At 35.8% G+C, this 14,230-nt stretch overlaps 1 protein-coding gene across 1 annotated transcript in view; it reads right to left on the reverse strand.

The window, feature by feature from the left end:
- Nucleotides 1-10,846: 10,846 nt before the first annotated feature.
- Nucleotides 10,847-14,230, reverse strand: part of LOC130440397 (phospholipid-transporting ATPase ABCA1) — a 106,054-nt gene continuing 102,670 nt past the window's right edge. Inside the window, 2 exon segments of the mRNA XM_056729435.1 lie at nucleotides 10,847-11,739; nucleotides 12,646-12,889. Coding sequence (XP_056585413.1) covers nucleotides 11,641-11,739; nucleotides 12,646-12,889 — 343 coding nt within the window. The 3' untranslated portion in view covers nucleotides 10,847-11,640.

Raw genomic sequence — 14,230 nt, forward strand, 5'->3', positions numbered from 1 at the left:
CTGTCCCTGTAAGTGAAATCTGACAAAACGGACAAAAGGGGATCTCCTTCAAAATAATAGTTATAAAAAATGAATAAAAATTCATGACAAACTGAAAAAGCATGAGATGAGAGAGTAAATGCTGTGTCATTTATATATACATGTAGTTAAAATACTGTTCAAATGATTTTTTTCTTTTAAAAATAAAATGTAGCCACGTCATCCAAGTAACCACAAGAGAATTTTAACAACTGCTGAAGTAATTTCCATCTATTATGGGCTCTTATTTGCTGCTTTTCTTCCTTATTTTCTATATTTTCTAATGTAAAATTATATTTTCGTCCACAAAAGTAATTGCAGACATGTAAAGTAAAACAACATTCAGATTGAAAGATTATTTACAATTAGTCATTTAGCAGATGCTTTTATCCAAAGTTCAGGGATTAATAAGATATATGTCATACAGGAGCAATAATACAGTAGGTGCTAATACAAAGTTACAAGTTTCAACAAAGATAGAACACAATCTGTTGAGAGAAAGAGAGAGGATTATTTTTCTCATTTGTCTGGCAAGTATTCACAGCAGAGATGTGTTTTAAGTTTTCTTTTGAATATTGGAGAGATGTGGTTGACCGGACCAAATAAGGAAGAATGTTCTACCAGGATTTTTTATCTGGCCTGAAGTTAACTTCCGGTCTGTGTTTGTTTATCTGTCTTGCAAGTGTCTTATAATATTACTATTTATATCTTATCTTCATTTATATTAATGTAAATTTTAAGCAGTACAAATTTTGATGAACTTCATTGTATAATAATCTAATTAAATAATGTTGAACAGGTGGGGTATTTTGGTCACATTTAAATTTAGCCAAGTAACGGTTCTTCAACCGGTAACATACTTTTAACTTGCTAGCTAATGTAATTTACTTGTTATTTCTTGCTTGTTTCCAGAAATAATCTGCAGGATGTTTACAGGAAGTTAAGTTCTATAAATGTAAATAGAGCTGATTACCAGGTCAATCATTTATTTCCAATTCTTTTTACATTTACCAGAATGCTCTTTCACTTGTCTATAATGGTTACGAGTAAATTAATCTTTGTTATAATTTATTATTATTATTCATTTGTAAGATCTATCTCCATAAATATGTGGATGCGAGCATATACATCACATCACCATAATCTAAAATTTATTAAATGTGTGATGCAATGACACTTCATGTGGTGATTTTAAATCATTTAAAAAGTAAATATTACAATGTCCTTAAAATGACATGTCATGCAGTGTGTAATGTTGCTGTGTGTGAATGTAAGCAGTCTGCCAAGTTGTAAATCTGAAAGTGAACGAATAACAAAGTTATTGGCTTGGGGTAAAGGAGTCGACTCTGAATCTCTGACTCTAAGTCTGTCGATCTAATTTCAGTTCCGGGGCAGATTTGCGTCACTCCGTGTCATACCCACCTACGTTCCATTTGCGATTTTACACGTGGTTGACCAATCACAGCAGACTAGCTCATCTGACCAATCAGATCAGAGTAGGTTGACAGAAAGGAGGGGGTTAGACAGATAAATTATTTGAGAGTCAGTCAAGAACAAAGGTAATAATAACTGCCTATGATTATAAAATGAAAGTGTTTTTTTACACCATGTATGTGTGTAAACTTGTTGGACAACATAACCATAAACCAAAGTAGGACCTTAAAAATCACAAAATATTTACTCTTTACAGACCCACTGAAGTTATTTGATGAGTTGATGTGATGTAATATCCCCTGAAACAGAAAGTTAGGACAGGGCATATTGAGTGGCTCCTCCCCCTTATAAAACAGCTAATAACATTTTGTTTCTCCACAGCCTGGATTTTTATGAGAAGCTGCAGTGCAGGATGATACAAATTGTTGATCCTCATTTTAAATGTTTACATTCTCTAAATGGGAATTTTGTAAACGTTTTGAAGCACTGTATAGAATATTCATAATTCTGACATATTTATTACAAAAACCCCGAAACTTTAATAACAAAATGAGGCACAGACCAGTCCTCAAAAGGATTTACTACAAAGTTCCTCATTCACCACTAGATGGCACTGTTCCACAACCCAAACATAAGAAAATGGCAGCTGCTATCTCTCTCTTGGCAGCATGCTAATGAGTGTTGGAGCTAGTTTACTGAAGCCAAACTAAGCATATGAGTTCTCTAACCTTGATTGGCTTGTCCCAACTTGGCTGTGTACAGTTGTATGACCTTTGACCTTGCATCACCGGTCGCCTGGCAACAGTAGGAATCCTCCCCAGTCAGAGCCAAGTTGCCATCTGTGCGACAAAGACCAAATTACAATGCAAGACACATACGTGAGCACACACACCTCATTTCTCTCCCAGTAGGTACAGCTACAGTGATACATCACTTGATACACAGACTCACACAGATCAAACACACAGTGCATCACAAGAAGATCTCCTGAAATACACAACACACAATAATGTGTACAGTACCTGATCAGTCAGTCCTTTCATCCTCCACCCTGATCTGTCAAACTTTCCTCATCTGTTCCTCAACACACAAGGGGTTGAAATTGTGTTTTTGTGTCATCCCACTATGTGACTTGAAACAGCTCAGTTTTGGTTGAGGCACCATTCTGTTTTTGCAGAAATTGTGTCACAGTCTTAGATTGAAAGCCAGGAGAGAGTTGACAGACTAACAGTCTCCAACATTCTCTGTCATGTGACACTCACTGAAATATGAACAAAAGCTCTGCAAACATGAACTGCATTACGACACAGTTCATGAGATACTTTGCTGTCAATGTATGTGATTGTGTAGTTGATTCTCTTGTGTAGCTGTAGAAAGTATATACGCATGTGACTTCCAGAGAAACTGTCCTCCCGAATATTTCGTGATTTTTATATAAATCTTTTTAGTATTCAGTCTTATGTATGTCGCTGGGTTTTTCCAATATCTTACCAATAAAAAGTATCAAACTTTATTTAACAACAGTATTTAATCATTTAAAAAGTACAGTGGTTTTTCATTTCCTGAAAAATGTGGATATACAAGGTTTTAGAAGGACGAAACAATTTAATAAATAAAACACATTTTAAATTCATGCTTTCTTGTTTTATTAGTAGGGCTGTCAATTTGACATATTAATTAAGTAGGACTATTTAAAAACGTGCTCTGGGATGCATATAAATTAGTGCGAGGGGATTTTTCACAATTCAAGCGAGGTTCAAGCATGAAGTAGCACTTTCAAGTTTTTGTATGTCTATGTTCAGCAGATTATAGGCACGCTAACGAGGCATCACAGTCACAAAGGAGTGTGAGTAGGCTTAGACATCTAACTGAATGTGAACACAAATCAAAAATACGAACAAAACTGAATAACCTATTTTGTGTATGTCACAGCATTAAAAACAAAAGGGTTGTTATTGTTGGTAATTTTTTCCTTGCCTCGCCTGGTGATCTACAAGTATTGTTTATAGTTCATGGACAAAATGTTACAAATGCCCTCTGGTTTGTAAGTCGCTTTGGATAAAAGTATGCTGCCATCAAAATGTTGGTGTGCACCAAACAACCGTACTGAGACCACTAAAAAGATTGTCTGCATCTGAACAAACTCTGGTGTGTTTTGATGGAAATATGAATGCAACATGGACTGAAATCAAAATTAAGGGGGACGCGAATCACTGTCTCCTTGCAGAAGAACTTAGTTTTGTGTCAAAGAATGGAATCGTTTCACAATCTAAACATTCTTTGTGAGATCTCTGCATGGACAAGTATAATGCCACATTTAGTCCAGCACACAGTATTGTTTTAGATCTTTGGTAAGTTCTGTTGCAAAGTATGTCATAAAAGATGAGCAATCAGGTTGTGACTTTATCGTACGCCATTAGATTAAATATACTTAGGTTCAGTGTTAAAAATGTCAGTGTCAAGGTTGAGAGGACCAGGACTAAATGTATAATTTTCTTTTGTGGTCCAGACTAAAGAACCACGAGAATCGAACTGCTAGTGTAAACGCACCCTAAAATGTGCTCATGTGTTGCATTCTCAGCAAACGTTGACAGCTTTATGAATTAGCCAATCAAATATTTAGTTATATCAATATTGTATGATTTCCCTATTGTCATTGAGAATCTGCATAAATTATATGTGTCTTTGGATTAGATCTGAGTAGGTCAATGACTTGTCAGTTCCTCATTGTTTAAAATAAGCTCATTGGTTACTACCGAGGCCACGAGAGTCTGTCCATGCGCCAGGTATCATTTAAAAACACTAGATGTTGTTGGAAGGTCAGTGGGATCATTTCCTCAGCGGGAAGTTGATGCGCATTCAGAAATTATTCAAAACCCATCACATCTGTCACGTTTTGTTATCTTGCAGCCTTCTCACTATTGCCTATGAAATCAAAGTAAGATTAAGAGTACCTTTCTCCGACATTCCAACAAAACCACTCTGCCAAGGAAAACCCTGCATTCTACACTGAAAAAAAATATTATTGAGGGTTAGTAAATATTATCCATGCAAATCAGTTAAATGTTACTCACATATAATATGTTACAAAAGTAAACTATATTCAAACTTCCTGAATCTACTCAACAAAAATTGAGGCAAGGATTTCCACTCAATTAGATTGAGTAGATTTTATTCAATTATTTTAAGTAAAGAGTACCTAAATGTATCAGATAAGAGTTATGAGACACTAAAATATATTAGAAAAAGTCTATCATATATTTCTCAATATGAATTACTTATAAAAATGGAGTAATATTAGTTTATATAACCAACAGCAGTTCATCTGCTTATTATGAATGATAAATATTGAATGATTGAACACTAAATATGACTTATTCAGAGAAGCTTGAATTGACCCTAAAAATGGTCAGAAACAGGAGATCACATCAATTGCTTTTATTGATCAAATAACAAACGTCAAACCCCTTTGTGACAATGAACACAAGATTAATTTGATGTCACCATTATTGTGACCAGTGTTCATTTTATTTGATCTCTAGACTCTTACATTTGTACATTTGCTAGATGCCTTACATTGCATTATATTATGCATTGTATCTGAGTCTGTGCAACACCTTAGGATTGAACTCTTGACCTTGGCGTTACTAGTGCCATACTCTTACCACTGAGCCACAGAAAAGCACACATTGAAAGCACACACTATTACACATTAAGACTCGATCATCTCTAACTGTTTAGATATTATTTAGAAATAACCATATTTACTGTAGCAAATGAAAGTGCTAATAGACTAGCTGTGGAATTGTGACTTTCGGAGCATGACTGAGTGGAGTCGATTTTATATTCGATTAATATCTTTAGTCCTGCCAAATAAATTATAAGTGATTGTGAGAAGTTTAAAGCTGCTGAATCACACAGATGCCCAGACACATGAAGAATCAGTGTATGAAACTCAACAGTGACAATCAACAAAAGAAAGCTTCATGCTGCAATGCATGCTGGGTAAAATCATAATACTAAACTCATTCATGACTCCCAGCATGCATTGAAGTTTACCTGAATTAGTTTGATGATTATCACCATTGTTGAGGTGTATATGATTAATGTTGGTCTCTAAGTATAATCTGAACACAAACATTTCTACATGGCACATGTCGTGGTAACCTTCTTTTTGTCATTTCATTGTAGAATATTTCTCAAACTCATAAAATCTTTAAATAATGCTTAAATATAAAATCGGCATTAACTCATATTATGTATCATATTATACTACTGTAACAAACTCTTTTGTTAGAAACACAGAAGTGTGGAACGTGAAACACAGCTGTGATTGATAAAAGAGAAGTAAGTTTGCTACCTGCAAGAGTCTAGAGCTCAACTAAAGTGAACACTGGTCACAATCATAGTGACATCAAATTAATCTTGTGTTCATTGTCAAAAAGAGGTTTTGTAGACGTTTGTTATTTGGTCAATAAAACCAGTTGATGTGTTCTCCTGTTTATGACCATTTTTAGGTCAATTCAAGCTTCTCTGAATAAGTCATATTTATTGTTTAATCATTCAATATTTATCATTCATAATAAGCAGATAAACTGTTGTCGGTTATATAAACTAAGATTACAATTTTTTTATAAGTAATTCAACTCAACTTTATTTATATAGCGCTTTTTACAATTTTCATTGTTACAAAGCAGCTGTACATGAGGCACATTGACTACAAGTAAAACAACTAAAGTCATACACCTGTTAAAACATGAAAAAGTTGAAAACACAAAAGACAGACATACAAATGCTCCATAGACACACACGCAAACACACTCGCACACACGGACAGTGAAAGCACACATTTGAGATAAGGCATAGAGAACCACAGGTCAAATATTAAACGGACTATAGATTCCTATATGCAATATTAATTATGTAAAACTTCTGAATTCTAAAGCGGCCCCCCCAGCCAGGCATAGAGTGCAAAAAAAATATGCAAACGGTGGCGAGGAACCCACAACTCCAATCGAGAAAAAAAACCTAGGGAGAATTCGGGACCAACCAGGGGATTCCAGTTCCCCTCTGGCAAAAGCTGCTGCCTCTGCACAAGCTCAACAGTGCTTGCACAACAAGGCTAAATAAACAAATAAACTTACTAATAAGGTACATTATAGATTTAAGATTATCATTTACAGTCTAATAGCATTTGAAATTTTGTAGTGAGATCGTGTCAAGTTGCCGCGTCCTTTATCCAGCTCTATCATCTCAGCTCTTGTCAGGTCACCGCTTCCCATTCTCAGCTCTGCCATCAGGTCTGGGCATGAACTGCATCCTGTGGTAACTTTGGAACAAAGAGACAAGACTGGCTGAGAGTAGAGTGCTGTTCTGCACTCTTTGATGCAACAAGTACATAATTTGTTGTTGGATGTGTTCCTGGTTCCGGTTGATCTAAATAATGCAGCCTAAATCCTCTGAGGATTAATATTATGGAATTGTAGTGTATGCAGATTGAAAAGATGCGTCTTTAGTCTGGATTTAAACTGACATAGTGTGTCTGCCTCCCGCACAGTGCAGGGAAGAATTTTGGCTTGTGATATACAAATGTATTTTATATTTAATTTATATTCATATATATTTATATTCATATTTTTTTAGGTCTACCTGAAGTTAACCACAGTTCTGTGTTCGGGTCGGTACACACAGCCCTGTCCATCCCCTGCCGATGGAAGAGTGCGACATGGTTTCCAAACGACTGCATCCGCCAGTTCTATTAGCTTAGAAAACAAATTCATGTGTATTGTGCTGCCCACGGGGAAGCTTATACAGCGCCATTATTCAAGACTCTTGTAACAAACAATTGCGCTTGTCAACCACATGGAAGAAAAAGTTAAATAGTGTTGCTTTAAAAGCTTTTTACAATGACCACTTCCAACTGGTTTTGCACTGTCTGGAAATAATGTAGAGGGAAAGTACATTTTAAATGGTTATAACAGGATGGAAACAAAAACAGGCATCACAGGTCAAGGACATCGTCACCTATCTGAACCCCTCCCCTCTCTCTCTCTCCTCTGTCTGGTCTTCTATCCACATTAATCTCTGGACAAGAAATTAGTCTCTTTACATCCATATGGAACACAAGTGCAAATGATAGAGAGAATGTGAGGCAGGGAGAGAGAACAGATTGCTCTGGAAACCTTCATTCCTGTCCTGTGAACCCTGACACCACAGTAGCAGGTGGGTAAAGGGACTGCTGTGAGAAGGGCAGCCAGCACACACTAACACAGCTGTTAAACACATGCACGCACGCACACACACATGCACACAGTTTATTTTGTATCTTTGTGGGGACTTGCCAAAGACATCTATTGTTTTTATCTGATTTAATGGTCTTTTAAATCCCCAACCCCTAACCATGCCTATAAACCAAACTTTCATACACATTTTTACATTTTCGAACATCCTTTAGCTTATTTATTACTCACTTTCCCTCATGGCCACAACTGACTATAGTCTTTATTATTTTGCTGGATTGCACAATACGGGGACTAGGGGATTCAGTACCCAAAAGGATAGACAAAAAAGACCACAAACAAAGCTGTCAGTCAGAAACTTGTACTCCAATGATCCACAATATCTGCATAAAATATCATGAAATCGATCACTTCCTTATCAATATTTTACAGAACTCCCCGTTCTCCTCAACACGTTTCTGTTGTAACACTAAATATCCCAGAAATCTTCGGATGAACATTAATGTACCTAAAGGAATATAAAGGAAACACGTTGAAAACTTAACATTTTACTGGTTCCTATGTGTCTCGTGACTGAATACCATAAATATCTTATACAACTAGTCATGAGACATGAAGGAATTTTCTGCTCTTAAAGGGATGGTTCACCCAAAAATGAATATTCTCTCATCGTTTGTTTATCCTTAAGTAATTTCAAAACTGTATGACTTTTGTTCTTGCATTATATTGACTCAGAACCACCGAGAGACGTCTAAAAATATCTTCTTTTGTGTGCCACATATGAATTAAAGTCATACAAGGATTTGAACAACATGAGGTTGAAAAAACGCTGATAGGAAAGTTAGCTTTTTCCTCTTGGGTTATTCCACTAAATAAGCTCAAAATATTTGTCATGTTCTCTCACACATGACATTCGTTTTCTAACTTGAATCACTTGGATGACTTTATTCATGGATTGTGTGCTTTTGTGGGCTTTCTTGGGACCCATTCACAGATGTTTTTTGAACATCTTTGAGTTAAATAAAAAAAGAATATCTGACATTAGGGTGAATAAATTATAAGAGAATTTTCCTTTTTGAGTGAGCTATACTTTAACATCAGCTGCTTTTATTTCAAACTTGTGCTTTGTCTAAATTCCAAGGAGAGAAGGACACAAAGGTTGAAGTAAAAGAAGAGAGAAAATTCATGCTGTAATGAGCTTCTCTCTAAGGCGTAAGGTCTGTCCCTGCGGCAGGAAGCAGACCTGATGCCCTGTGTTCAGCTGGACAGCAGAATACGCTGTGTGCTTGTGTGTACTGTATGTGTATATTTATGTGTGTGTTTGTGTGTGTCAGTAGGTTGTCTGAGAAGCACTGGAATACAGAGCTGAGAGGACAGGAGGGAGAAACATGAACAGCTTGCTGAACTCCAAACATTACAAAAAATGTTTAAACTGCACAAATAAGTCGCTTGAAAATAACAAATCACAGTGAGTGTACATATACAAATTATTTACGCCATTCGAGCAGATCTGAGCAGTAAGAAATCATGTGGCATCATACTGTATGTTCCTTTTGATGTCTGAATTTGTGTTTGTTGGTGTTACTCACCAGATAAATTACTGTGAGAGAGAGCGAGAGATGAACTTAAGGTAAATCATTATAATGCCAAATATTTTGTCCGAAATCATTATTAGTGTTGTTACTGGCTCAATATATTGGCATTTTTTAAACTACAAAACATGTTCTGCACACAGACTTTGTGCGTAACTCCACACCCCAATTTCCCATTATTCCAATAGCTGTTCTTTATGTCATATGAGCAACATGAGGACACCCTATAACTCCTGAGACTTTAAATATAACTCAAAATTGAAAACATTTCAATTAATAATAAGGACATTATTCAGGAGCAACAATATTCACACACTGTCTTCGTTCAGCAGTTTTGAATGACAAACATATTGTTACTTAAACCATTACACAGAAAGGAGTATGCCAAGTCATGATATTTTTCTATCCCCTAATCCTCTCAGAGACCTTATTTTACATTTTAATTAATTCTAGCTGTAAAGAAAAGTTTGTCTTACACCACAAATAATGAACTTAATACACAAATAAATTATAAAAGTGAAGTGTAAAGCGACTCTCTCAAAGCAGCACAGCTCAATGAGAGGAACGTAATAAAGTAATATGCTTTATATAAAACATGTGTGCCACTAGAAAATGACAAACCCTGATGTAGGCAGGCAGTCATCCAAAATCCACCACATGTGTCACAGACATTATGGTTGAGTTCAGATAGATTTCTTTAGCATATACTCAAAACGACTCGGATAAACAACAGAGAACCAAATAACTTTCGTATCCATGCAGAGTGAATAACTCTCAACCCATCATCTGCGGACTTCTGATCTCGACCTGGAGCCGACAGGATGGTCTGCGGCTGCTCCGAGACCTAAAACCTTCGGCACCACAAAAACCAGGATATAATAACGGCCCTAAAAGCCGATGCTCTGGAACTGTGAAAGACCTTTAACATGAAGTCTCAGGAGAGCAGAATAGTGATTTTTTATCTGGCAAGACTGATGCACAATTACTTTATCCCAAAAAATAACCCATTAAGAAATGCTCATCTAAAATGATATGAAACGTAAAAATATATCCAAATGTCGTTCAAAACCTGTATGGGGTTTTCCTCAAAAGGTGTTTTTTAGCAGAATGTTCACAGCCATACTCTTTTCTATACATTAAATGATGCTGAAAAATAATTCATAACGTGTCTGAAATATCACTTTCTGTATTCAGCTAGTTCCCGTTTACTCTTTCTTTCCGTGCTGTTTAAATTTACATTTGCATTACATTAACACTTTTATCCAAAGCGACTCACACCCCATTCAAGATATCCATTTTATCCTTATCTGTATGTATTTGAGCGAACGCAATGCTCTTATTGAGCTGCATGAAGTGCCATTGTAGCGATGTCATAGAACAACTTCCTTATATGACACAAACAATACATATTATTAATATAAGAAACATGTTTATTTATTATTACAGTATGAAGTGGAGAAGGGAGAAGTTCCAGTAAGACAGAGGTGAAATGATTGTAACTGACTGAAGTGTAGAAAAGACTAACACACAGGGTCTGGGAAATAAAACTCGGGGGGCTCAGTAGAGTGTGCATACGTTTAATGTGTTCATAAAGCAAAGAGCAGAACTAATATCTCAGTAGCAGATACACAGAGACTTGGGAATGAAAACAAATGCAGAGTAAACAACAGGATTGAGAGCTGGTAAGTGCCGAGATCTGTTTTTGCTGTGAGGTATGAATGTTATTTTTATTTCTTAATGCATATACGACCTCACTCTCATGAGCACAATCTGACATCAGTCCACATGAACATAGTCTGTGAATAATTACCACACAAAATATTTTAAATAGTTCAGGTTTTGTACTGTATCACATCAGAACCAAAACCAGTCGAGAACCGTTAAAGCAAACAAATCTTTAGTTTAAAGGTGTAATGTAATTAAATGTAATATGTAAGTGATGCTCAGACTTTTTGCATCAACTCAATCCTTTAAATGTTTTAAGTTAAAATAGTATTGTGAAGTATTTCATATATTAGATATACCCAGTTTAAATGTGTCTACAAGAAAGGTTTGTCCAAACATTACCATTACAGTACCGCTTATTTTTCTCTTACAATTTAGCAAAAATATTAAATGTATATGGAGAAATTAATGTTAAACATTTGAATCTTTCATAAAAATAACCTTCGTCTAAATATCTGTTAAAATATTTCCTAAAAAATACCCCTGAGTTTTTCTGGATGGCTCTATTCCTGTATGAGATGTTTTGAACAAAATCATTCAATCTAATGTTGACATTCATGTAGATTCTGAAACTAACCTAAATAAATAAATAAATGATTTAAAGTGCATGTAGCAGCCCATGCTGGTTTGAATCAAGTTGCAGATGTTTGCATCTCATCACTCATATCCACATCATTTTCATATCCTCCGTCCTCCTCATCACGCTGCTGCCGTGCAAAACTTACAAACACCTGAAAGAGCGACACATGGACAGAGTTAGGAAGGGAAATCAGTAATGAGAAAAAAAAATGCCACAGAGAACAAGAGGTTGTAAAATATAACATTTCGACACCCTAAAAAAAGAAGAATTACCTGTTGATGCATTAACTGACATGACAGGGTGGACATACTCTGTTGTGTCATTTGGCATGGCAAAATAGATCTGAATTTATACTCATGACTTTGTCTTTTTAATATGTAATTGAATATGTAACATGTCTATCAGGGTGGACACGGTGTTTGTCTATGCATCATAAAACTATTATAAGACATTAAACGACACAGTTTTACACCAAGTAGTGTTTTCCTTCAAAATAGTAATGTCATCACATTGGACACATCTTCAATTAAAGTGGCAGCATCATGACATTACAGGGTGGACACACCGCTTGATGACAAAATTACTGTAAAAACCTTCAGTAACCCTGAGTTAAAAGAATAATAAATAAATACATTTAATTGGTTGAAAAAATCCACACACTCAAGCCAACAAGTTTTATAATGTTCTGTGTCTGGGAACATTTACAATATTCATATTTATATATTATATTATATATATTTATTTACATTTAGGCATTTGTCGACTTACATTGCTTTATCCTATACATTTTACATAGGTATTTGCAATCCCCTGGGATCGAACCCACAACCTTGCATTGTTAACGCAATGCTCTTACCATTCATAATTTAGTCATTTACTTTAGATTATTGTATTTCTATTCTGTCGTCTCAGGGCTGCTCTCGTTTTAGTACAGAGAACGGTTGACCTTTGAAAGATCTCTGCAAAGATCTTGCTCACATTGAAGCTTCATTTTACAGCCATCTGCTGCTGCTCTTAACGTCAGGCTGATGCACTGTGTGATGTGTGTGTGTTTTACCTGGTCTAGTGTAGTTTGAGACACCGAGTAGTCCTCCACACCCAGAGTGTGCTGGTGTTTGTTGAGCTGGCTGAAGATGTTTGCAAGAGCACCCTCTTCCTGCGGTATCTGATACTGCAGCGTGTTGTGATGCTTCTCTTTCAAAACGCTCCCGGCAAACGTGTCCCGCATAAACGTCTCCACCACGGCCAGATCGGTCTGATCTGCGCAGACCCGCACGATAACTGTATAACCCTCTCCGAACCTGCAACAAGCACAGTTGTCAACTTTACAGGTGAGGGCTGTAATATTCACGGGATTATAAAAGAAATGTTTTAAAACAGGTTTCTCACACCTTATTGAACATTTGTTAAATTTGTCACAAACAGTTATGTCTGCCTCAAACAAATGTGATCAGTGTTGTTTGTCGGGACGTTCAGACAGGCAAAGTGATATTTACGCTGTATTTGAATGTGTTATCAAGTTATATTGTGTTAGTTTACTGTATTTCTTTAGTTATTTTGGCTTAAATCAAAACAAAATAACTGCAGTTTGATTGATATTAATTGGAATGCACAAAAAAATCTATTTTGAAAAACGTTATCTCATATTGGAATTAAACTCATAATAATCAAATATAAAATAAATAGTTAAATTACAACCAAACACAGACCAGAAATGAACTTTGGACTAGACGCGTGCACCTGATGAAACCGTCTATATCAAAGTTTAAACACTGATCATTTCGAAGTTTATATAGTTTGGAATAAATAATGAAAATCTTGTTTGATGTTACTGTACTCAAACCCAGGAGACATCTGTGTCTAAAGCAGGACACACACTGACTGAACTAGTCTTCTAATGTTGTTCTTAAAGCTCCTAAATCATTTTATATTCTCTATCGTCAACGGTTATGAGCATTTAATGTCCTACATCAGTGTTTCTGTGTGTGTTTTATGCTGTTGAATACAGGTCAGTCTTAATATAGTAGCGGAGGTCATACTGCCCTTCTCGGCAGAAAATAACACCATTATTCCACCATTCCCACGCAGGCACCGGGGTTTCCCAATGGGCTTTATGTACACTGCAAACATACAATTTTCAGTTCTCAAAAATGTGAAAAATTTGCACCATTATCAGGACAGAAAATAGATCTTACATTAGACATAAATCCAGTGACAATGGTTGTCAAAAGTGTCCCAGACGTGCGTTTATCTACATTATTCAAAATATCTTATTTTGTGCTCAACAGAACATATACAAACGATGTAAATTATGACATAGTTTTTCATTTCTGGGTGAACTGTCCCTTTAACAAATCATAACAAGCAAACGCTGTTTGATTTAATATAAAAGTGAAGTATTCAATGCTCTACAAGAAACAAACAGCACAGAAAAACATAGAATGCATAAATGTGTTGTGTCCCTCAGACACAGTGCATATGTGTGATAAAAAATGTGCCAATTTATATTCTGAGAAAAGTGTGAAGCAGTAGATTGTTGGGAAAATGTAGCGGGGTCTCATAAAAACGTTCTCGCCTCTTTACATTACCGCAGTGCATTAGAAGCTTTGCATTTAACTTCCCGTAAAAGAACAAAGACACAA

Source organism: Triplophysa dalaica, chromosome 1, assembly GCF_015846415.1.
Source record: "Triplophysa dalaica isolate WHDGS20190420 chromosome 1, ASM1584641v1, whole genome shotgun sequence".
In the NCBI taxonomy this organism is placed as follows: Eukaryota; Metazoa; Chordata; class Actinopteri; order Cypriniformes; family Nemacheilidae; genus Triplophysa; species Triplophysa dalaica.